The 25,861-nt window shown below is 45.0% G+C and overlaps 1 protein-coding gene and 1 long non-coding RNA gene across 6 annotated transcripts in view; one reads left to right on the forward strand and one right to left on the reverse strand.

The window, feature by feature from the left end:
- LOC119005611 overlaps window positions 1–8,010 on the reverse strand; it is a 68,737-nt gene extending 60,727 nt beyond the window's left edge. For 2 of the 3 annotated variants that reach the window (XR_005070548.1, XR_005070550.1), the window contains exons 1-2: window positions 7,909–8,010; window positions 2,548–3,679 (exon numbers count right to left, since the gene is read on the reverse strand). This is a non-coding gene — a long non-coding RNA (uncharacterized LOC119005611). Of the gene's footprint in view, window positions 1–2,547; window positions 3,680–4,233; window positions 5,055–7,908 lie in introns of those variants that run through there. The other variant, XR_005070549.1, reaches the window with a different exon arrangement.
- nr4a3 (nuclear receptor subfamily 4, group A, member 3) overlaps window positions 6,106–25,861 on the forward strand; it is a 24,607-nt gene continuing 4,851 nt past the window's right edge. Inside the window, exons 1-7 of one of the 3 annotated variants that reach the window (XM_037073376.1) lie at window positions 6,107–6,812; window positions 10,359–10,529; window positions 11,551–11,632; window positions 14,982–15,817; window positions 22,445–22,574; window positions 23,161–23,324; window positions 23,416–23,615. In XM_037073376.1, the coding sequence (XP_036929271.1) occupies window positions 11,569–11,632; window positions 14,982–15,817; window positions 22,445–22,574; window positions 23,161–23,324; window positions 23,416–23,615 (1,394 nt within the window). In that variant the 5' untranslated portion in view covers window positions 6,107–6,812; window positions 10,359–10,529; window positions 11,551–11,568. Of the gene's footprint in view, window positions 6,813–9,371; window positions 9,505–10,358; window positions 10,530–11,550; window positions 11,633–14,981; window positions 15,818–22,444; window positions 22,575–23,160; window positions 23,325–23,415; window positions 23,616–25,861 lie in introns of those variants that run through there. The other 2 variants (XM_037073375.1, XM_037073377.1) reach the window with 2 other exon arrangements.

Here is a 25,861-nt window from a genome sequence, read left to right on the forward strand (position 1 = left end):
GGCGAGGAGAAAGTGCATGGTTCCATGGCGGAGGAGGTCGTGTAAAACTGCCACCGCTGAACACACACGCACACGCACACGCACGGAGGAACACACACAGATTAAATGCACACACGGGCAAAAACAAACATGGCGCTGGCACTGACTCGCACCTGCCCTCCAAAATGTACACATAAAGCGTTGAATCGCGCAGTTCCAATTTTCATTGCAGGGTCATAAAAGACAGAGGCGATAAATCTGCCATCAAACAAGCGAGGGAAACTACAGAACATTACGCACAAGCTGCTGCGCATTACCGCTCACTCTCTTCCCCCCCCACACACACACACACACAGGTTTAAAAAAAGTGAAAAACACATCATGATAGCATCATATAATGGCCCGCAATCCCCGAGTGATATACAGTACACCTCCTGTGCCACGGTTCATGGAAACACTCCTCTCTCCTGTCTTTGGGCACTGGTGTGATAAGGCAGTGATGGGTTGTGTTACTTCACTTGGGTACTCCCGAGGGGAATCCCCCTGGTGCGGCTGTGTGTGCGTGTGTTGTGTTGTCTGTGTGTCCGCAGGAAAGGGAAGAATGCCACCATTGAGCGCCCTGCCATTGCGCCAGCAGGCCTCTCCCCCGCACCCCCGCCCCCTCCCGTCCTCGCCTGCACTCTGACGTACAGTTGGAGCAGATTTGGTGACACGAAGATAAAAGCCTTCCTCTGTTTCTCTTTTTCTCCGCTCTCCTCTTTCCCCAGTGTCACCAGAGCGCTGAGTGCTGGTGCCTTGGCCGTAGACATAGAGAGCTCATTCAAACTGACACAATCACTTTTCACTTCTGCTTTGCAATAAGCCAGAGCGATCCCGGCACAATATGGCCACCATATAGTCAGCGGCTCCGCGCAGGAGGGCCCAAAGACGCCGGGCCAGTGTTCATACACCGCAACTGTGCACGAGCAAGCGAGGAAGCACTGCTTAATGCAAAGGGTTGACTTCCTCTATCATAAATCTGACAACACTGACGAGCCTGCAGCATTTAACAGCTCAATACAGACGCAGCAGACACTCAACCTGTCAGTGTTATTCTTTATTGCCGAGTAATTAGTTTTAGATCCAGGAAGAAAAGGAAAGAACAAAAGGAATTTATTGGATTTGTAAAAATTCAATTTGCCTAGCGGAAAAAGTACGTGGAGCCAAAATTCACCCATTCAAGATGTTCCTTTTTTTGTCTGTCACAAATTGGCCACCATTTGCCGGCAGGCCCAATGTCTGGGGATGGGATTGACCTTGTATTCAGTGAGTTTTCACTTTTCCCTTTCCTGTTTTGTAAAACTAAATGGTAGTAGAATAAAAGCAGCAGATTAAACGGGATATTGGACGAATGGCAGTGAGGCGACGACAAGAATAGAGGGTACAAAGAACAAAGTTTTTGGTGAATAGATTTTTAATTTTTCAACTTTTGGGGTGTAATGTTGGTTAACAAAACTGCACATCTTCTTTTCACGTTTCACCAGCCTTTTGCCCAAGTGAGTGATTAAATATGGCATTTCTAATTCTGCTCTAATTCAGGACATAGGTGTCCTTTAAAGATGGAAGATTGACTCTCAAGGGCACTGACTTCATAGGCAGACAGACAGACAGGAGAAACATGCACACTTCGCCATGTGGCTCTCAGCACACACCCTCCTATGAAGGCAGTTTTTGTTGCCAAATTGTATTTTACATTTCTAGACTTCATTCTCTATTATCTGTTGAGACACTGTGGCTCAGGTTCCTGAAAAAGCCTTATGAAAGTGTATGTTTTGCAAAGAGGAAACAGTAAAATTATAAAAGGATTTGTCCCAATCGCAAGACTAACTGCAGGCAGAGTATATCTGAAGAAAGAAAGCACAGATCAGTTCAACTTTACATTTCTTTAGATTTAATTTGATGTTCTCTCTTATCGCTGCGCGATGCTTTTGTGTGGTTATGTTAAGGCACTCGGTTAGGGTCAGGAAAACGTGCTTTGGCTTTAAATACTTGTTTTTGGCGGCAAAGGCGGCTGGAGATTTCATTATTCATTTTTGTAGAAATGTCCATGTGCAACATAACCTATGACACGAACACATTTGAACGTCAAATCGTCAATAAACGTCAATAAAAAGTTAACTGCTCATATTTTCTCCTGGCTGTATTTTATTCAGGGTCAGTATTGGGTTACTGTTCAAATGTTTAACAGAGGGATAGGTTCAGGTTAACTTTGAGGATTAGACATGTAGTTGCCATCGTTTAAGTCAATTTCCAAGCAAAAATGTCAGACATTTGCGAGTTCCAGCTTCCTAAACGTAAGGATTTACTGCTTTTGTTTGTCATCAATGATACTAAATGGGAGATTTGGGGGTTTTGGACTTTTACTTTGACAAAATAATTATCACTTGAAGGCCCGGTATATGGTGAAACTTCAGAGTGAGTCTCCAAAGAAATATATGCAACCAAACCCTGCGCAGTGACCTGTTGGGTGACAAAAACAAGTGCTTTGTGCCAGTGTGTGCGGCTGTGTGTGCGTGAGTGAGCCGTCACCTGACACGCGACGCTGGCGGACGCAGTTGATTACCCACACGTCCAAATTCTATTAAAAGGACACGGTCATAATCTCTAATCACTTCCATGTCTGGCGGAATAAGAGAGCAGGTTAATCTGGATTACGCGTCACCATGGTGAGGTCACAGCCAAGGCAGCTGACACCCTCGGAGCGGCCAGGAGGAGCAGGAGAGGGATCGGGCAGGTGAGACACAGAGACAAGGAGTCAAACAAGGATGCAGACGAGTTAGAAAGACAATTATATCCATTCACAAATCTTAGCCTCTGAAAGCACACTAATAGATACTGAGAGGGAACACTGTGAAATAATTGCCAAAGCATCCTCTGTAAAACGAATTATCCATTTATAATGGTTCACCCAACATGACCCGAGCGTCACTTAATAAATCTGATGAGAGGGAGAACAGGGAAGAACAGGACACGCAGAAGAACTTGTGATCTATGCCTATAGGATATGTTGTGCACTAAAAAGTCATGAAGATGGAATTAGGTCAACTTTGAAATAATGTATAATTCTCTTGCCACTTCTATGGAAGCCCATCCCCAAGAGTTTAATAAAAGATAAATAAAAAAACAAACAAAAAAACAGATGACATCCCAGCCCTGATTATTATTTTTTTTTAAAACCCATGGTGATTCATACTTATGTGCTCAATTAAGTCATCGTTATGTGATAGAGAGTCATAAGGAGATGTTTTAAAAAGTCAGAGTTATGGATTAAAAAGTCAGAAATATGGGTTAAAAAGTCATATGTCGGAAACAAAAAGTCAATTCGGAAACAAACAGTCCGCATTGTGAGTCAAAAAGTCAATTGTGAGCTCAAAAAGACAAGATGGTAAAAATAAAAAGTAACTGAGTCTGAGAGGAAGTCGTGATACCTGGAGTTACGATGCAGTATCCTCTCTGCGGTTAACACAGCTGCCAGTCAAGCTGTTCACAGTCACCTAACAGAACTACAAACTACTCACAAGTGTCTGGACAGGTGTGAACACTAACGGTGTATAAATGTGAACGAAGAGGGGGAAGTCCTGGCCACCCCGTCTGACCGGAGTCCCTGGTAGTCTGAGGCCCGGCCGCATGTGATCTGCATGCCCTGCAGCTGATCCTGGCACTGTGGGAGTGACCACAAGTGCTCTGCATCATTAATCACCGCGCACTCTTCAGGCACGTTACAAACAAGCCACCAGGTTGGATCCCCTGACCATTTCACTGCACACGTGACTGGGATAAACTGGGAGAGTGTGGGTCACTGGGTGTTTTGCTGCGCACATGCATAATAATAATAACAATAAGCACATGTATGTCTTGCTCTCCTGCAGGCAAGACAACATCTGTATGTAGGTGGAACGCGGGAGAGGGATTTCCCTGGGAGGACTGGCAAATATTGAGTGCGTAAAGTGTGCGCACGGGTGTTTTCTTTCTTTCTTTTTTTTCCATGATCAAAACACGTTCACCCTCCAGCTTCTCGCCCAGACCGCTAAACTTCCCCTTCAGCAGCGGCGTGCAGCCTGACTACAGTGGCTTTCCTCCGACCGGTCCTCTCAGCTAAAAAAATAATAATAATAATAATAATAATAATAATAATAATAACTCCTCGAAGTGTGTGCTGAGCTGAGGAAGAAGCAGCGCTGCGGCGCAAAACTGCAAGCCTTCACATTCACAAACCTGTTGATCAATGGTCTTTTCATTCCCCCGCTTTTCCGAACTTGTCCCCGGGTGAAGAGAGAACCTGTTTTACTGTCGACAGCTCGGGACTACAGTTGTTTCTCTCTGGGCATGACGGTAATATCAGCTGACTGTAAAACTATCCCCCTACGGAAAAGCAGGTTAACACTGAGTGTGCTGATTTTGGAGCCGTGGCTCATGTCAAACTGTATGGCCCAGGTCGCCGAATGAACACGGGGACGCGCTTTACGGCTAAAAATACCTGTCTACGACTATATTTGGCTTGGCTGGATCACAATCACAACGCTAAAATAGTCGGGCCCGCCCCGTTACAATGAATGGGCTCTATGCTATCTCACTCTGCCTCCGTCCTAAATTTAGAAACAAGGCTTGCGTCAATCACGAGCCTCAGTGCGTCAAGGCTTCCCCCCGCCCCCCGGGGCTCATCATTGGTCAGAATTAGGACGCTGGCTGAAGAATACGCGCCTCGTGATTGGCTGTCGTGAATTATTGTTCTCAGCAGCTCCGGAGGGACTTTTTTAATTTTCAGGTTGCTGAGTACGCCAGGAGGAGGGCTTCTTCTCCCGTCCTGAGTCTGCCCTGCCTGGTGGGTTACGGTACTTCTTCACTCTGGACACTATTTATTTAACAACGAGTTTTAAGAGAGTTTCAGTGGCCCCCAGCTGAGTCAAACTTACTTTGGCCACGTTTTCTTTATTGCTACATTACATTTGCTCGGTTTCATCCTGAGCCATGGAGCCCAGTTTTTTGACAAGGCTAAACACATGCTAAGCAACTTAAATGTTATGTTTAAATACAAAAAAACAAATGTTTTTGTACCAGTCAGGTAATTTCCCCATAAACCTTCAACATGTATTTTCTTTGAATAAAAAATGATTCTGCTAAAAGGATGAGATAAACCCATTTCCTTGTTCTCTCTTTAAATAACTGTCAATGTCCTAGAATGAGGCTGGATGTTGTCATCAGATTCAGGGAGGGGGGTTGTTGAAATGAGTGGAGTCAAGCATGACTTGTTTCTCTTAGCAAAAATGACAGTTTAAGGCTTTATAAATAGAGGAAATTAATTGATGGGATGGAGAAGCTAACTAACTTGGGTCACGAAAGGTCATTAATGCCCCCCCAAATTATGCCATTCAGATCCAATCCAAATGCCATCCAAGCAGCAAAAGAGGAACAAACCATAATAAAGCACAATATAGAAATGTGAAGTTACACAGTCCTGTGTTTTGTTTACCTTAATCTTGCATCCAAAATGTTATTTAAGTAACTTAAACTCAAAAAGTATTTGTAAGTATGCCTTTGAAACCTTTGAATATATGACTTTTTCATTATTGAGGCTTTACAGAGGCAGATTTTTAATGCTGTTGTTGTCCAGGGTGGAGCTATTTAAAACCACTTTATACACTGGTGTAGTCTCTTTTAAAGTCCATCCTATTTTATAGGCTATAGATATAAAATGTATAAACAGCCTTAATTTTATATGTAAAATCTGAGATTAAAGTAACAAATAGTCATAGCTGTTTAAGAAAGTAGCCAGGTTAAAACTGTCTCTCAGAGGTAGTAGAGTAGAGGTATTGTAGCATAAAATGGAAATACTCAAGTAAAGTACCTCAGAATTGTACAATACCTGGGTAAATGTTATTTGTTTTGGGTAAAAGCTGCGTGTTTGTTGTTTTGTATCGACATTTTGAAGTCTGATTTAAAGTTTGATTTAGATGTCTTGATAGATTACCAACAACATGTGACTCTGTTCTTTGTTGATTTGCTTTAATAAGTGTTTGAAAGTGCCTGTCTTTGTTTTATTTGTAGTCTTTCAAGCACATTAATATTTCCATTTTTCTTTTCTTTTCTTTTTTTGCCTTAATGTTGACTGTCCATGACAAAAATAGAGCCTGGCCAGTGCACAATTATGGGCCATCTGCCATAACCAGCAGTTGCGCAAGCTCGCCCGCCGGATCCCCCTCAGTTTCCTCCCCGGCAACCATCAAACCAACCGCCTCTCTCTCTCGCTCTCTGTGATCCTCTCTCTGGCACGGCGCGCGGGGCTTATGTGTCTGGTACTGTACGGAGAGAGAGAGAGGGAGCTCTACTTGGAGTGACGTCACCTCTCCCATGGCGTCACATTGACGTAGCGCATACCAGTCGCCCTATGTGGAGGCAGAGCCCACATAAATGCACTATTTGACTTTCTCCCCTCAGACGCAGGAGCACATAAACAAACCAGCGTTACAACTCCACACTTTGCAAAGCACCCATCAGCACTGACACACTCAGCTCACGGGGAGCGGACGCAGACACACTCCTTTCACCCGGGAGTTTTTCACTTTTAATTTTTTTTTTTTTTTTGAATATATACTTTTGTGTACTTTAGAAAAACTCAGAAGAAGAACAAGAAACTTTTTTGTTTCTCGTCGATGCATCCCGCTTACTCTTTTTTTTAAAAAACAACATTTTTCTCCTCTTGACATCGCCTCTTTTGGTGATTATTCTGGATGGGAATAGGACACTTCATGCGAGGCTATAACCACATGTAAAGACGGAACCGCTACAGCAAACCAGTAAGTAAACTGTGAATGAATGAGTGGCTGATATTCTTCCGTGTACGAGACGCAGACATACTAACCGTCAGCTGTGTGTGTGAGTGTATGAGAGAGAGAGAGAGCGTGTTTCTGTACCATATTGTTGAATCCGTCCTCTGATATCATCATCTGTGTGTCTGCTCCGACCAACTTTGCGCGTCTAACCTGTTGATATTGTCGAGCTCGTACAGCTGCTCATATTGTCCGTCCGTCCATGTGCGTGTGTGTGTGTGTGTGTGTGTGTGTGTGTGTGTGTGTGTGTGTGTGTGTGTGTGTGTGTGTGTGTGTGTGTGTGTGTGTGTGTGTGTGTGCGGTGCCTCGGAGAGCAAATGAAGCTGAATTCGAATTTAATTTGCGCCGGGAAGGTATCATATCCTTTCTGGTTGTCATGGAAATGAGATGCCTCTCACTCACACAATGAATAGTGGAGTCAGACGCACTAATGGTCTGAGTGGAGAATAGTCTAACCTACATTTAGGCTGGAGCTGAGAGAGACGAGAGTTAAAGCTCTTTGATTTCAGGCCATGTGGGTTGTGTGCTGTTTTTATTTAATTTTACCTTTTTAACCCCATCATGCAGGATTCTCTGTCCTTTCTTTCCTGGGAGCTTGTTTACATGAGCGTGTTAGTGGGGTGGTGGGTGTATTTGTGTTTAAATGCCACGTTTCTGTGATAATTAAGCCCTCAGGAATAAACACCCACAAAAATAGACGGTAGTTTGTTATCCAATAATGCATATAGTCTGGCCGGTGGTCAGCCGTGAGGACACGGCCTCTCCTCCCATTGATCGCAGGAAAAACACCGTCAGTCACTCACCATTAGATCTCTGTAGCCCTCTATGAAACATTTCCTGGAGGCTTCTGATCCCAGCACAGATAGTGTATTCTCTAGCAGCTGCCAGGGCTCCGGGCTACCCACGCAGGCCCATTTGATGATAAGAAAACTACCACTTCTGAGTTGAGCCGCTTTTTTTCTTATTTTCACACACTCGCTCAGGTTTACGCACGCACGCACGCCGCCGCGCACACAGGCTCCCCTGACAGTCTCCCCTCTCAGGGCTGATTTACAGTACTCACATATTTCTCTGTCCTCTCCTTTCTCTGTCTCTGTTTGCTGGAAGCCTCGCGCTGTCCGGGGTTATTGGTGCGAGGGGCTACCGGGGGCTACCGGCGCTCCGGGGCGCGTGTTTTGCAGCTCTTATGTCGTTCTCTTGGTTACCGGTGCGCGCAGGGCCAGAGCCCCACCGACCGGCTTGGCCTGAGAAGAAAGTGAGAGGGGACCAGTTTGCCCATTTGGAAATTAAAACAGACCGAATGTCTCACTTTGCAGGGGAAAACATATTTTTGTGAGCACATATGAAGTTTTATTTTCACTCAACAGCTGTGATCAAAGCGCCTTTACGAACGATTACGCTTTATAGAAGTGACGGGAGCCTGAAGAATGAGGTTATTCTGCCTTATATCAAAGGATATCTTATTTCTGCTGCTGCCATAACCAACTACTGATCATTGGTGTAAAAGGTTTTTTTTTTCTGCACTCAAATGCCCCCCCACGCCAAATTAAATAATGCCTTAACTGTTCCAAATCAACCCTAATCAAATACACGTTACACAGCCTGACTTGTGTGTTTACTCTGGATCGTCTTTTTTTTTTTTTTTTTTTTTTTCTAAATTCATTTAGACGTATCCGAGCCATTACATTTGTGTAACAGGAACCACGGAAAGAGGTCCAGTGTTTCCTCTCAGAGTTGGTTTGTAAGTTCGGGAGTTTGGAGAAAAAGTGTCCGTCTCTGTCTCACACCAAGTCTTGATCTGTTGACACCTTAATTTTATATGTAAAATCTGAGATTAAAGTAACAAATAGTCGTAGCTGTTTAAGAAAGTAGCCGGGTTAAAACTGTCTCTCAGAGGTAGTAGAGTAGAGGTATTGTAGCATAAAATGGAAATACTCAAGTAAAGTACCTCAGAATTGTACAATACCTGGGTAAATGTTATTTGTTTTGGGTAAAAGCTGCGTGTTTGTTGTTTTGTATTGACATTTTGAAGTCTGATTTAAAGTTTGATTTAGATGTCTTGATAGATTACCAACAACATGTGACTCTGTTCTTTGTTGTCCGTCTCTGTCTCACACCAAGTCTTGATCTGTTGACACAAAGGTAAGAGAGGACAGCAGGCTGCAGGTGCCTGAAGCCCCGAGAGTCGCCTATGGGGGCTGTGGCTTGTCAACACACTGTATTGAGATACTGCTCAACTTGACCGTATCTCAGAGGGTCTGGCAAAAAGAGAGAGACACACACACAGAGAGAAAGACAGAGAGAGAGAGAGAGAGAGAGAGAGAGAGAGCGGTGTGTGTGTGTGTGTGTGTGTGTGTGTGTGTGTGTGTGTGTGTGTGTGTGTGTGTATTCATAAGAGTGTGTGACAGAGAGGGGGCGCTCTGGGCCTTGAAATCCGGCGGCCACAGTGCGCCCTGCTGCAGTGAGAGAGAGTTGGAGGCGCACGGCGCACGGGAGTCCGCTGGTTTGGTTTCAGGTCCGACTCTCGACACTCTCCAGATTTCTCTCCTGCTCTGGATGAACCCTGAGCGGGCGAATACGGTGCTGATCAGAGGCAAGAAAAGCGATGGCCTGGAAGCTCTGGCGCAGACTGCTTTTTTAAAAGTTGTCACTTTTGTAGGTCTGTATTTGTCGAAAGTTGTGTGCGTGTGTATGTGTGTGTGTGTGTGTGTTTGTGTGTGAGTGTGTGTTTTGCATTTTTCTCATTATCATTTTGAGCGTGGTTAAATGTATAGTTTGTGGCGCGAAATCAAAATTGCACTAACAAGAGAGCAGAGTTAAGTGTTAGAATGAAACTTGTCGCCCACGTAAGTGTCAGTCCTGAAATGAGCTAAAAGTCCTCAGTTGTGGTTCATAATATTCTTTCTGTTTGTGGCATGGATTCATATTTAACGACAAAACGAGACCGCGTCCAATTCAAATGTGCACCATTCCTTTAACTCTTCAGTTCTTATGGATCCACGTGGATGACAGCAGTTATTTAATCCGTTTTCCCAGATTGGCATCTTGCTGTGATGTGCGCTCGGTGGTTTGCATGTCCTTTCATCTTTATCGTTTCTTTTCATCCGATTTGCTGACTTCATCTGCCAGATTTCTTTTTTTCCTTTCTTTTTTTGGCATATGATTTTTTCTTTTTTTCTTTTTTTTTTTTCTTTTTTTGTGAAATGAAAAACTTGTTGTCTCTCTGTGGGCTCAGATGTTTTTGGGATGTGAGGAATGCTGCAGGGGAAAGTCCAGCCTCACCTACATTTTGCTAAGTGGAGCTTGGAAGGCAGTGCTTGTCGGTAAAAAAAAAGAAAAGAAAAAAAAAGAATAAATAAAAGAATGAAAGAAAGAAAAGTGAAAACATCGCTGAATTCTCGTCTTTGAGTGTGAATGACTTCGTGATGATCGCTGAGTGAAGAGGAAGGCGCCCTTTCTGTTCAGCCCCGCCGCCACATGACTGGCTGTAACCCCAGACATCTCTACCTCCAGACACAGGTTCGGAAGAGCGCGCCCAGCCGAGCTCGGAGCCACGGCGATCGGACACTTCCCCTGCCACGCACGCCGACTCTTCCCTGCTCCAGGAGCCCTGTCCCGGCCGCAGCCACGCCACCCCTCAACCCCGGACACCCAGCACCATTCAGCGCGAAGCTCTTTCACCAGGTACAGTCCCCAGCCCCTTCCTTTTTTTCTTTCTTTTTTTTTTTTTCTTTTTTAATTCAAGCAGGTCTTCTTTCTTTCTTTCTTTCTTTCTTTCTTTCTTTCTTTCTTTCTTTCTTTCTTTCTTTCTTTCTTTCTTTCTTTCTTGTCTTCCCAGCTGATGCTTAGTGCACCTAATGTGGTGTGAAATATGTTTGGAAATCTTTTATTGAGGAAAAAGAAAAACAAAAAAGAAAAATACTCTCTGAAATTTAAGTCAGATAATAATGCTGCTATATATTTTTTTTTTTCTCTCTCTGCTCTTATTAAAATTCAGCAGCAAAATCATAAAGTATTATGATTATGCTAGTGATCTTTTTCTCTGGCCGCGTGAGTCTCAGCTCGTGTGCCCGTATGGCATTTTGTGTGTGTGTGTGTGTGTGTGTGTGTGTGTGTGTGTGTGTGTGTGTGTGTGTGTGTGTGTGTGTGTGTGCGTGCGTGTGTGTATGCTTGTGTGTGTTAGTGTGTGTCGGCTGGCAAGTGCCGACTGAGTTGACATTTCAATCATTCGACAAACTGTTAGAATTAAGCGACTTTTGATAGCAGGCACACCTCAACCCTGAAGCTGTGGGCGAATCACATATAGGTCAGAGACATCGATCCTCCTGATGACTCAACAAGCTCTTCACGAGCCTTTATGACTAAAACAGGCCTGCGAATTATGACTTTAATATTTCTGTATTGATGCGTTTATTTATTGGTTATTTTACCCTGAAAGCTGTCGGATTAATATCCACACAAGGCAAGCATGATGATGGGATGAAAGGAAAGTATAGGATTCAATTCAGACAGTTCAAATTGTGCTCGTGTGACTTGTGTGTGTGTATTTGTGTGTGCAAATGTGTGAGGCCACTGCATTCGAACAATTTATCTCATGATTCACTGACAAAAAAAGAAATTGAGAAGTCCTGTGTTTTATTTTGTTTTTTTGTTTTTGTTTTTGTTTTTGTATTCATGTGTGCACCTTCATGTTTTTATTTGTTAGATCTATGGCATTCTGACAATGAACAAGCGCGCTCAGTTATTGGAACAGCTGCAGTTTGTCCAGTTGAAATGCACACCTCGAGGTTAGAGACTGTTTCCCTTCGCCTCACTATGCTGCACCACCTGTGTGTGTGTGTCTGACTCTGCTTGGGTTGTCTGTCCTCTCTTGCTTGCTCACACACACGCGCGCGCGCACACACACACACACACACACACACGCCTTCTTGCATGCAAGTGTAAAGCAGGCAATCTGACGGTGGTGTTGGGAGTGTGGAAGGCTTCCAACAAGTCTGTTTGTAAAAAAAATAAAGATGCTCTTCTGATGCAAGTGTAAATGAGTGTGCGTGTGTGTAAGGGCGTGCATTTGGGAGTATGGGAGTGTGTGTGTGTGTGTGTGTGTGTGTGTGTGTGTGTTACTGAGTGAAGGCTAGGCACACCACCAAATGTAAAGCGACGAGGAGGATGAGACGTTCAGCACACACAAGTGGTTTTACAGGTTCTTCTCAGGATGAGGGCGCGTGTTGCTGGCAGGGTGAACGTATGCAGGTTCATGTTGACATCTTGAACATCATTAGCGATGAGATTATGAGCATGTGTGTATGCCATACATGTGTGTACGACTAAACGGCTCATCAAACGCCTCTTACCACACCTGACGCACACACACACACACACACACACACACACACACACACACACACACACACACAAAGACATCACAGTTTGGAATGACTGCCGGCCCGTCGGCGTCTCTCCACCCTCTCTCTGTTTGTCTTTCATCTCCTCTCACATCAGAACGCGACTGAAAAAGGCATTGTATTTAAAAATACACGTGTGCCGCTAAATTGCCGCACATGACAGGTGCACACACGCTTACGCACACACTGATGTGAGGCTTGACCTACTGACATGACACAGAGAGCCACAGAGTTCACCACTGAGCGCTCTCCTCCTCTCATGGTTTTTCTTTTCTCTTCCCCTTCCTCTGATCAGTTGCAAAAGACTTTAGGTGTTGCCCAGAAAAGCCCCATGACGCCCATTGTGCTGCATGTGTGTTTTTCCACGTGGGTTGAGTGAGCTGGTCACTTGTACAAGAAAAAAAAAAAAAAGGAAAACTTGATGACGTCAAGCACACGTAGGCCTACAGCTTGACTCATATCCTCAAAATGTTTTTTCTTAGTAAGCGTTGCTGCTTAATATTCCATCTGAGACACACTGTAGAGCTACAGTGTGAATTTTGAGGAAATAATTAATATTTAAGATGAAACCGTTTTTATTCATTTATAATAATTATTTTATTATTCTTTCCCGTCAGGTTCAATCTGAGAGGTCAGCTCTATTTTGACCGTATGTCTCACGGTTATGACAATAAAGACACAGACATTAAAGGGGCACAGAAATTCAAACTAAGAATTTTAATATTTACAACACTGACGAAGTAATAATACAGACTCAGCAATATTTTGTTTTTTTCCATAACTGAAAAACAAGTTGTTCTCAGTGGAAAATAAGGTCCCCGGGACACTGTTTGAGCCTAGAGAAAGGTGGCAGGGTCCGCCACATATACACAAAGCAAAAACAGTATGAAATCGTGTTGCCTTTAACGTCAGTTTGTTTATTCAGATTGTTCAGGCATGAAAACAAAGAGAGTTTGTTTATTAGGGTTTGTCAAGCAATAAAAACAGTCAGGAGAGATATTTCCCTTCTGAGTTAAGTTTCATCCTCTAAACTACATAGTGCACTTTTAAAAACAAAGAAAGAATAATAAATAAATGACGTTCTGTAGATGAGTGTCCTTCATATTGTTTTTCTTTTACTTAATTAACGCTTTGAGTCATCCTTTTGTTCCTCCGGCCCCCCGCAGCCAAACCGCTCGCTGCCCCTTAGGTAGAATTTAATTGTGTTTCAGCAGCTGAAATTAATGTGTCACTCTGTCTGCTCATGCACTCTATTAGCCACATATGACTGCAAACTAAACGTTGTGGGCTATTTAAGAAAAAAAAAAACCGCATTATTATCAGCCTGTCAGTAGATGTTGATATCAACAGGAAGAATATGGGATTCGATGACTTTTATTTTGTTAAAAAAAAAAAAAAGAAGAAGAAGAAGAAAGAAAGAAGAAGAAAAAAAGACTTTTATTTTAATGATACGCAAGAGGAAATGGGGCAGTAATTACCTGCGCTGGTTTTGGATGGAGGTATTTGTGTGAGCGCACTGACAGCAGCAGGACCGACATGTCCCGTATTTGACTAGACAAACATGACGCGCGAGGAGCGGGGGCGATTACGGCAGAGCTCGCGCACGCTGGGCGTCAATGGGAGCAGCGTTGTGTTGACAGTTCCCCTGCTCGGGAGCGACGAGCAAACACCACAAAACCCTGGCTGCGTACACACTCATGACTGATTAGCCCACACGCACACACACACACACACACACACACACGGTCCACGTGCACGCCTGGGAGCACGCACGCGCGCACGCAAACGCAGGTGGAGTGTATTACGTAAGGGGAGTTTGATAAGAGGAGAGCAGGTAGTAGTCCACACGCACAGATGATGAGGCAGAGGCCTGTTGCTGTGAGAGAATTAAATCAGGGGGAAAACTCAGGAAATACCGACTGGCGTCCACTGCAGTTACAGGGGATATCTGTGTGTGTGCGCGTGTGTGTGTGTGTGTGTGTGTGTGGATTGTATCCAGCACCACCATGGGGTTCCATTATTATTTAATGTTATCTCATCTGCTTTGCCATCTGACTAACCAGTGTACACACACACACACGCAGACATGCAGCATCAGAGTGGACTGGATCTTTGCTTTGACTGCTTCGCCCCAGATTCGCGCACTGATGAGCCGCAGCTTCTCGAGCTGAACTAACTGTGGGAGTACCAGCGGGGTCTGAGGTCGTGTGTGTGTGCGTGTGTGTGCGCGCGTGTGCTCCAAATGTTGCTACTCTACTAATTCAGCGAAGGAGTGTTAAAGCAGGAAATTGAGTAAATGGCAGTAGATGGAAAGATCTGTTCAAAGGTTTTCATGTTCCTTGAAAGGTGTGTTCACAAAGCCTGTGCAAGATTACCTCAAGAGCTGAATGAAACTGCCTGTTCCAATAGAGCTGTGCAGAAGTTTTCAGTCGTTGTTTACCCCCCGTGTGCATGTGCCTCCAGCAGAGTCTGCCTGAATCCTGTAGATTTACTGTGGGATTGTTCCTATATTGTGCATCTGTGGGCAAAATCCTGCTTTTCTGTCTCAATCAGTTTTTAATTAATGTGTCATTAAACTTTCCTCACTGACTAATGACTGTTGCTGTGCGGCTGAACTCCACTAACACTGTAAAAATGCTTGTTGAATGAAAGGTTGTCTTAAATACATGTGGTTTAAAGTGCCACGCAGTGCTGACCTGTGTGTGTGTGTGTGTGTGTGCTCTCTCCCTGGCAGACATGCCCTGTGTGCAGGCTCAGTACGGGCCCGCCCCTCCAGGCTCATCCTACTCTGGCCAGTCCTTCAGTTACCAGGGCGACAGCTACAGCTCTGACCTCATGACCCCTGACTACACCAAGCTGGACCTGGGCGGCGGTGAGATCTCTGCCGCCGCCACCACCTCCCTCCCCAGCTTCAATGTCTTTGTTGAGGGGAGCTACGAGCCCAAGTCCTCCTGCCTCTACCAGATGCCTCCGCACAGGCCCACCATCAAAAAGGAGGAGGAGAGCTACCCGACCGCTCCACCCCTGGAGACCATGTCCTCCTCCACCATGTACTTTAAACAATCTCCCCCCTCCACTCCCACCACCCCGTCCCTGCCGCCCCAGCCGGGCACCTCCTTCCTGTGGGAGGACCACCCCCTGGCTCCTCCGTCGCACCCTCACTCCCTGGGCTCCAGCTTGGACGCAGGCCCCCTAAAGTCACCCCGCTTTCAACACTTCTACCAGCACTCGCCGCCCCACAGTGGCGGCAGCGTCGGCGGCTATGAGAGTCTGGGTGGAGGACTGGTTCGCACTTCCTCCTCTTCTTCCTCCTCCTCATCCTCTGTCTCCCATCATCACGGCCCGCCCCTGGAGCAGCCCATGTACCAGCTGCACCGCGGGGCCGGGGGCAGCAGCCTCGCCTTCCGCTCCCTGGCTCTTGGGCCCTGTGGCCCCCTACTAGGAGACAGCCTGCCCTCGCCTCCCCAGCGTGGACCCCAAGGAGAGGGCACCTGTGCAGTGTGCGGGGACAACGCAGCCTGCCAGCACTACGGCGTACGCACTTGTGAGGGCTGCAAAGGCTTCTTCAAGGTAAACACCCCTCAAAGCTCAGAGAGGAGTCCAAAAAAAGAGGCATTGTTGAAGTTTTAAGCTTTTTTAAAAACAATCTACAAAGCTTGAAACTGCAGCGATGCCTCTGCAGCTTTTTGGAGTAACTCTTTCTAAAATTCTGTACCCACTCCTCTTGTTCCCAATGTCTACACCTCCCTTCAGTCCCACCTTCAGGCAGTGGTGTATCGTAAATAAGTACATTTACTCAAGTACTAGAGTATTCCAACTTTATGCTGGCTGACCCTTCTTGTTAGTGTGGCACACTTAAGCTGTAGAGTCAAAGCATACAATTCAACTCCATCGTCTGAGTTCTTCTTTTTTAACCACTCACCGAAAACGTTCTACTTCAAATACAGGATAAAACATGACACCAAAACATACTGCACAGGTATGATTAACAAGTGTACAACAAAGATAACAAAGTGTATTGAAGCACATTAAGCTCATTGAAAGACTAGTCGACTCTCAGCTGAATCATCTAAGCAGAACAGGACAGCGTGTTTTTAATGTAAATTATTTCAAGCTATTTTTCCTATTGTATACATAATTGGCTCTAACGCTGTTACTCCCACATTACAAAGGGAGATGTTGTACTTTTCTCTCCATTACATGTGTCTGACAGATTTAGCTACCACGGTTACACATTTAAATTTCCCATAAAAGCATATTAAACCACTGGTTCCCAATCTCTCTGACTTGAAGGACATTTCCCCTCAAACTTCTCACATGGTTCCACTTCAAAAACCGTTTGATTCCAAAAGTGTATTATCCAATTATTTAATATTTAGAGAAAAGTCCAGAAGATAAATACATATAATTTGCTAACGGAATTCTTCTTTCCTCTCCCATTAATCACTAAACAACCCCTCAGCAGTTTAAACCAGCTCCATCTCGAGCAGCATCAACAATGAATTATTACTGACGCATGATGCATCAATCTGACAACAACATCTACGATAATACATCAGTCACAGGGGACATTTTTCTACTGAATAAACATTTTGTTTTTTCAAACTTACAAAGCTCAGTAGGATTGTGGATATAAGTACTTCTTCCACCACACACACACACACACACACACACACACACACACACACACGAAACTGACAGTTCACCTTAGAATATCAGCCAGCATCTTGTGAACTAGCTGCAAACTGACTGATGTATTTCTTTGAAAAACAATCTTCTTGCATTTGTCTCGCTCCCACTCTGCACCCTTCTCTGTGCTTTCTAAATCGCCTTTAGAGTCATTATGAAAACACAACACACCCACAGGGGTCGCCTCTCCCAGCAACCGAGTGGGCAAAGTGTGTGTGTGTGTGTGTGTGTGTGTGTGTGTGTGCGCGCGCGCGCGCGCGTGCGTGTGTGTGATTGCGTGAGAGCACAGGATGATAAAAACAAGTCATTCTCACTCAGACAAATAGGAAAATTTGCCCTCTGTGCTCGATGCTCAGCTGCTCAGAAATAGTCCGGTGGAAAAGGAAATCCTTGAAATCAAAGTTTCCTTTCAGAGTGTTTGTAGTGAATCAGTGGCCACAAAATTGACCACAAATTCACTGACATAATGCTCAGGACGGTATGACTCAGATTGAGATTCGGTCCGTCAAATGATTCAGTATAACACTTGTGAACTTGCTGTGTCACATCTCATGTTGCCACACACGTGCTCACACACTCAACTCGCAGTTGAACGTCACCAGGAGATGGTTTTTAGTCAGGCAGATTTTTCATTTTCCTTGTGCAAGCCATAGAAACACAACAACAAAAACGTCTCTGACATGTATATCTGGCACAACACTCCCTTTGATTTACAGTAAAGTCACACTCAGTGGCGGGGAGCTCATTTCTCTTCACGGTTTTTGAATTATAGCGTTTTCCGGCACACTTGTTAAGCATTCGATTGGTTGCATGAGACAAGAGAGTGAAATTAAGAGACAGCGAGAAAGAGGGTGCAAACACAGAGGTAATTGAATAATGCCTCTGGTAGGTGGAAATGAATTATCCTTCTTTTCAATTAGTTTCACAATTTGTTTTTATTTAGTAATTAATGAAAGCAGCGTCTGGTGGCAGCAGGCCGGGGGCTGTCTGCTCGCTGCAGCGCTCAGCAGCCACACAGCCTGTCAGACCTCGCCTATATTTCCTCTACACACACACATGCAGACGCAACCAACCATGCAAAAACAACATATGCACACAACCACATGTTCATACAGTCGCATGTACACATTTCCAGGATGCAGCAGCGAAAGTGAAACATGCCTTTCACACTCCTGCTCCTTTTCATATTCATAGAATCAGCAGCAGCGCTCCATTATTCTGATGGTTTTATTGTCCCCTAAAAATATTTTCCTGATTATATTTAATTATCCCTGAATAGTTATTACACATTAAACCACAGCAGAGGCTTGCAGTAGATTATTGTTATTTCATTAGTGCCATTTGAAACACATTTTCACGGTGAATTAATTTAAGCTCTTAAACAAGTAGCTCGTTTTTTCCCTGTGTTTATTATTTTGGCAAAATAATGCAGTCCATTCACCGGTTTCCATTTATTGAGTGAAGCCATTCGGAATGAGAATTTTTTTTAAATCAAAACAAGATCTCAGCTATTAGTATTATACAAAACATTATGCTAGAAAGGACAAAAAAAAATGTGGCCTGTTTTTATGCACCCACTGTCCTAACTAGTGAGTTACTCAAGCGCTTCCTGTTTTTTTTTTTTTGTTTTTTTTATGTCTGCGTGTTGGTATTTCAGTTATAAGACTATGAATTATTCAACATGTCACAAAAATAGTACAGACGTGACGTGCACAGACACAAAACAACAACACAGACAACATTAGATACGGACGAGGCACAGTTTATAGATGTTAACCAAAGGTGCAGAGGCTGCTCTACATGTTAATAACCAGCAGCTCACTTAGTAATCGTGGCAGAGAGTTGGGAGGATGTTTGTTGCCAAAGCTCTGCAAAATCCTATCGCTAGCACTTTTATCAGTGGAAATACACAACTCAGTTGGTTGCGCACAACTTTTTTTCAGTTTTTTTTTTTCCGTCACTTCAGTCAAAGAACGGTTTACAGGAGCTTAACCATATGTGTGATTTACAGCATCCAGCCCGTACTGCAGTCTTATTTTACAGTGTATTACCATTACTGTAACTCAGTTTTATGGTTACAGTAACTGCACAGTGATATTAATGTAATAACTAGTGGTGAAAAGAGTGCTGCGAATGTGTTACTTGATGTTCGAAATACAGTTACATTACTGAATATTACTCAGTTCCAAGTAAAACTACTGGTATAAAGATAACATTTAAGTAAAAGTGAAAAATGTTGTTCTCCTGTTCTGTTCTGCTCAGTGGTCACTTCCCCAAAATGTGCCAGAGCTTTCATCGGCCCATTTGTGATCAAATAGCCTTATTGGCGCCAGAATTGCAAATAAAGGGTTTAAATGTTAATTACAACTGTACTCAGTTATGATTTTAAAAGAAACTAAGTAAATTATGTGGTGTAATGCATACGTATGTACGGGTAAAATTACTTAGAAAAGTACAAGTACCCAATTACAGTCATATGAGTGGCTGCAGTGAGTTATTTCCCTCCCTGCTAATCAATGACAGGATTTTCTTTGACCGTTTCTCCACGCGATTCCCATTCAGTTATTTACATTGCTGTAAAATTGTGTCATGCCCGAACACATTTCCTCCACTGTTAGAAGTCTCCTCTTCAGATACAGTAGCAGAATACCACACATTTATAATATTCAGTGATTCAATCTAAAATACTTGGAAAAAAAATACCCAGAATGCAATGAATAGTACAGTAGTGAACTATATATAAAAAAAAAAACATATGGTATTTTATTGGCCATTTTGTGGCAAGTAACCCTAGAAATGACTTATAGTGAAAGAAGCACGTGTACATACACATAATGTGATTGCTTAAATGTTCACATAGCTATATAATGGTTGTTTCTTTAATTCAGGGAAAGAGATACATCTATATAAACACCCACACACACGGACAAACAGGCAAATCTGTGTGATAAAATCAGCTCAGATACTACCACATGATTCCTAGAACAAACTTTCTCCACAGACATAGAACCAGAGAGAGAGAGAGAGAGAGAGAGAGAGAGAGAGAGAGAGAGAGAGAGAGAGAGAGAGAGAGAGGTCTCATTGCCTCTGATTGAGAAGCAAAAAGACAAGGAGGGGATAGAGGACACAGACGGAGGAGAAGAGGGAACAAAGCCCCTGAAGGCTTTTAATTCAAGCCAAGACTTTTAGCGCATATTACATGTCAAGAATATGCCTCTGCATGCCTCCATCCAGCTCGCACAGTATGTGAGCTTCTGTGTGTCTCCATGTGCTTTTAGTACATAGAGGTCTGACTCTCGAACTAAGACCTCACCCACACAAACTGCTGTCGCCCCGATGCTTTCAGTTTCTGACAGTGGGTGACTTAGAAATTTGTCATTTATGGTGAAATTCTGCCACAAACTAAATTTAAAAATGCAGATTAGATTTATTAAACTAGTACCAGAACTTCTATCACGCACCCACTTATAGGCCGGCCTAAATAGGAAGGGAATGTACAGACCACAAGAAAGATCTACAGATTTGATAATCATATTGAGATAATTTAATCAGTGTGTCTGCCTGTGTGTGTGTGTGTGTGTGTGTGTGTGTGTGTGTGTGTGTGTGTGTGTGTGTGTGTGTGTGTGTGTGTGTGTTCACCTGCACCGAATCCAATTGATGAGTATCAGAGACTAGTTAGTTATGCAGTATTAGCTCTGATATGTTGTGTCTCTGATGAGGCAGTCATGCTCCATGCTGCTTATTATTAGAAAGCAAAGTCACAAGAGCACACACACACACACACACACACACACACACAGACAAGAGACAGCAGGAGACAGGCAGGCACTCACTTGTGAGAGCTTAATTTATCAGCACCCTAATTGATCATTTTTAAGGGAAGGCTTTTATTGGAACCGGCTATCTTATAAATTAAGCCCTGAGGTCAGCCAGTGGAAGAGCTACCTCCCTGGACCGAGCACCACACTCAGCTCAGCTCACAGCATTTTCACCTGAACGCCCAAAGTGCTGCAGGAAAACATGAGATCTTGTTGCAAAGGATGAGTTTAAGGGGAAAAGAAGGCCAGCGATCCCTAACATCCGAAAGTATCACTCTACACAAGCAGCCGGTAGAACTTACGTGCGCTCATTCCACTTTGCACGCACAACAAAGACTGTGAAAATGTCTGTAAACTTTGTGTTGGGTTTGGTGTAAATACACGTTGTGCGTCCTCCATGCTGCAGCTCCGGACTCCTACTAAAGGGACGCTATTTTCCCTCAGCCACATTAATGACCATAACTAACTTATCCTCGCGCTCACGGGTCACTGACCATCGGAGGGATGACAGGGAGAACATTCACGGCGATCTGCGATGCCATGGCAACGACTCTCATCCGGCGCTGGCGCCCCATTACGCGCTAGTTTCCGCACTCGCGCCGCAGCATATGGAATAATTGGTGTGTTATTGGTCTCCCGGGGGCACGGGCATGTGTGGCGCAAGGGGCTCCTAATTGGATTTATTTGTTTTGATGTGTTTTAGAGGCGTTAAAGAAGAGGAGAAGCCGCGGCACTTCCCGTGTGTTCCGTTAGTTTAATTTACAGTTTGTTCTGGCGCTGGAGCACCGGAGTCACAGCGGAAGAAATGTGAAAAGTTTGCAAATGACCGTAATTGAAGTGTAATTGTAAGGTTGAGAGAAGTTGGAGAGGGTGATTGTTTGACTGTCACAGACGCACCTAAGGCAAATGTTTGCCATGAAGTTTAAATCATTTCATTCAAGACGCTGATTGTTGTCTATCTTTCGGTTTATGTTCAGAATAAATACCAAACTCGTTGTTTCAAATAAGTCGATCACGCATTCTCGCAAAGAATCGGACGCAGCTCTGTTCCGAGAAATGTTGAAAGCGCTTATTCTAGTCCCGAGCGCTCGGCATTGGCCCATTGGAGCGCGCGCACAGGAGAGCATAGGCATTCAGTGGCGTCTCCCCCGTGTTGATGACGCGCGGAGTGCACGCGCAACCCCCGCCCCACGTGGCCCGTTTCTGATTTCATTTTAATAAGGTCAGTAATAATCGCGCGAGCCAGCCGAGGAGAAAACAGCTCCCGCGGGGCCCATTGAGAGAGGCGCGATGCGCGAGGCCCCGGAGGTGCCACGAGCTGACCCGCCAGCTTCACAAACAATCTGATCAGGCAGCTCTCGCGGCCGCTGTCCCCTCTATGTCTCGCGGGACCCGCCTCGGCACGCCACGCGCCCGGGTCCCCATTGTCAGCCCCGGCGCTAATAAAATTGTCCCTCCTGCAGGCGAGGCTTGTTGGAAAATTAATTTTATCTAATTATATTGATGTCACCGCCGCCTTTCAGCGCGTAATTAAAATCTGACCTGCGAGCTTCTGCTTTCATCCTTTGATGGGGAAGAGAAGAAGGGGGAAAAAAAAAACAGAAATTGAATTAAACAAATCAAATATTAGGTGGTTGATTGTGTTTGGAGGCTGATTATCGGTATGCCGGTCTCTTCTCTCTCTCCGCAGCGCACCGTGCAGAAAAACGCCAAGTATGTGTGTCTGGCCAGTAAGAACTGTCCTGTGGACAAGAGGAGACGCAACCGCTGCCAGTACTGCCGCTTTCAGAAGTGTCTGAGTGTCGGCATGGTGAAGGAAGGTAAGAGAGCACGCACACCTCAGTGCATGATCATCAACGCCGTCTCTGCATTTAGGCTGCAATAGACCGGTAATGACCTGACCTGCAGCCGCCTCACACACATCCACGAGGCAGCAGCGTGTCCTCTCTCTGCTGGAGGAGCACCTGTCTCCTTCTCCACCTTCTGATTTTAAAGCTTTGAAAGAGACCCACGCTTCTGCATCTCTCCGTGTGTGTCATCACCTCTCATATAGCTGAGATGTTTTGCTGATGTGTAGCGTTCTACTGACTCTGCCCTCATTTCCCTGAGGTTTCTCACCTGTTTCACACACACATGCTCTCATAAACGCAAACAAACCTCCACACACACACACACACACTTCTCTGTCCCAGCTAACACATGTCTGCAGCCGGTAGAACGGCTCCACTGCCATCTGCTGGCTGGTAGCCTCCTGTGTAAGGGGGATTGTGGGAATGTTGCAGAGCTCCTTCCTGTCCATGATTCTACCACTATAAACCGTGATAACAATCAGCTAGAGAAGAGAAAGTTCTTTGTGTTTGTTCCAGCCAGAGAAACTCTTCATTGCTGTCTGTCTCTGCTCCACAGTCGTGCGCACTGATAGCTTGAAGGGGCGCCGGGGCCGTCTGCCTTCCAAACCAAAGAGCCCACTGCAGACGGAAGCGTCTCCTCCATCTCCACCCATCAGCCTGCTCTCCGCTCTGCTCAGGGCCTACTCCCACTGCACGCCCCGCGACCTCGACTACAGCCAGGTGATTTCCCGACACCTGACTTCTCCGATTAGTTAGGGAAATGCACGAGATCAGTGATGATTCAGCTGTTTGCCTCCATCTCTCTCCACAGTTCAGCGCTGCCGACCCTCCCACCTCCTCCTCAGATGCCGAGCACATCCAGCTCTTCTACAGGCTGCTCACCATCTCGATGGAGACCACGCGGTGCTGGGCCGACCGGCTTCCCGGGTTCTCCGAGCTTCAGCGCGAAGATCAGAACCTGCTCATAGACTCTGCCTTCCTGGAGCTGTTTGTCCTGCGGTTGGCTCACAGGTGAGACTGGCAGATGGACGTGAACTTTTTAAACTCGCGCGCAAGGCTCCGTCCTCATGCACACGTTGAAAACGCGTGCACGCCCACAACTTCAGCGGCAACTTTACTTCTTTTACCATTTGAGTACAGCGTGTAACTGTCCTGGCAGAGCCGTGTGCTGCTGTGTTGGTATATCTCCAGAGTAGGAGGAGTGGAGCTGAGTAATCGCCATATGAACCAAATTATGAATGGAGTCTGTAGCTATGACAGCAGCTACACCCACAGAGTTCCGCTCCGCTCGTCTGATATCTGACGCACAGAGAGCTCTGTGTGTGTTCTGCGGGCTAAAACTGTGCTAGCATTGTGAACTGTGAACTGACAGGATCAATTCCATCTAAGAGCGAGTCAGCTGAAGGACCGGAGAGGGCCGCCGTGGAAGGAAATACATATTCAGTTTTCAGCAGTATCAAAAGGGAATCGGCTGAATCTACCTCATGCGTCCTGTGATACCGCGCCTGAGTACGTGTGCATCTCGCCCCTGGATACCTGTGGTGCCATTATGACTGCCCCTGCCCATCTCTGCCCCAGAATTGCCCTGGGTTACCAGTCTGTTCTCGTAAGGCATGCGGCTGGTTAAATTTATGGGGGAGAAGGGGGGATGGGGTGGTGTGGGCTACAAGCTCATCCTTTTGTCTGCGCTGTCGTCTCGGGCAGAAAACCAACACAGTCACACACACACACACACACACACAAGCACACTTACTCACACACTCACGCACACTGATGATGTAGAACTTGCTCTCCTCCTCCCAGTGGAGTCCAGGTGCAGGGTGGGTAGAGGATTGGGTGGTGGCATCACAGTCCCAGCAGGAGGGGGATCAGGCTGGGACTCTGACTCACGCCGAACGGTGGACTCATAGAGGCCAAACACACACACGCACACATACACACATGCTCACTCACACTGCTCATCTTCCCATCAGCCAAACTCCCACGGCACAGAGGAAAACACACACAAACACAGCACTGTCTCACTTTGCTTGTCCTCCGTGAGAGCAAAAAAGATGCGGTCAGTACGCACTCCCATCTCGTTGTTGACGCAGCCCTGCGTCGACCCCGTGTTGAACTCAGATGCCTCGCAGACCCCTGTGCAGGCGTTTATCTGTATGTTTGCGAGCGCGTGTGTGTGTGTCTGTGTGTGCTCACTGTGTGTAGAGTAAATTTGCTCCACTCTTCTGGGCCGGCATTGCTGTAAGCACCCCGTTACCAAACAGTTTCTGTGGTTATTGGTTGATTACCGTGGTGACAGTGTAGTCAGGGGTGAGAGGAATGTGTGGCAGACATCCAGCTGTGTGTGTGTGCATTTGCATGCATCTGCCTGACTGCTTGTCTGCCTGCTTGTCTGTGTGGTTTTGCCCATGTGCTACTATAAACCACGGGCCGATAAGTATTTTTTAAATATCGGACGACACAGACCTTATCAGCTCCAGGCCATTCACAGTGAATTGGCTTCATATGTTTTTGCATTCCAAAATGATTTCCTGTTATTTTCATCAAAAAATTCCTCTGAGGAATATTTTTCAAGATTAATTGTTCACCCTATAACAATAGGGTATTACAAAAAGTCTCATCACAGTTACCTAGAGCCCAAAGTGGTGTCTTAAATTGCATCTTTTGTCCAAACAACTGTCCAAAACCCAAAGACTCTTCATTTACTGCCATAAATGACAAAGGGAGGCAACAAATCCTCACATCTTAGACGGTGGAACCAGCAAATATTTGACATCTTTGCTTGAAAAATGTCAGAAACGATTAATCAACTAATCCAAATAGTTAAACAATAAAAAATGTTGCAGCCCTTATGTTTTAAAAGCTAAATTCCAGGTATTGGCATGTGTGGCAAGATTTACTCTTCACCACACCTGCATTGTGCACTTTATTTTTTTTTTTCAAATATATACATATATAGCCACGTTCACCCTATATGTGTGTGTGTGTGTGTGTGTGTGTGTGTGTGTGTGTGTGTGTGTGGATAAAACTACTTTAACCATCAGCACTCAACTATATAAGAAGTCAAGGAAGCCACGTTCACCCTTCCCCAAAACCGCAACAATTTTTCGGACTGTTTTTTGTGTTTGTGTGTATAAGAGTTGAAAGGTCCTTTTTTTAATGCATGGTTGTTAGAGCTGGTGATGTGTGAGCATCTGTGTGCATGTGTGCTGCTAAGTGTGGGTGGAGAACCTCTTTTAAATTGCAGTAAAGATAAT

The sequence above is a fragment of the Acanthopagrus latus genome, chromosome 17 (assembly GCF_904848185.1).
Source record: "Acanthopagrus latus isolate v.2019 chromosome 17, fAcaLat1.1, whole genome shotgun sequence".
Taxonomy (NCBI): Eukaryota; Metazoa; Chordata; class Actinopteri; order Spariformes; family Sparidae; genus Acanthopagrus; species Acanthopagrus latus.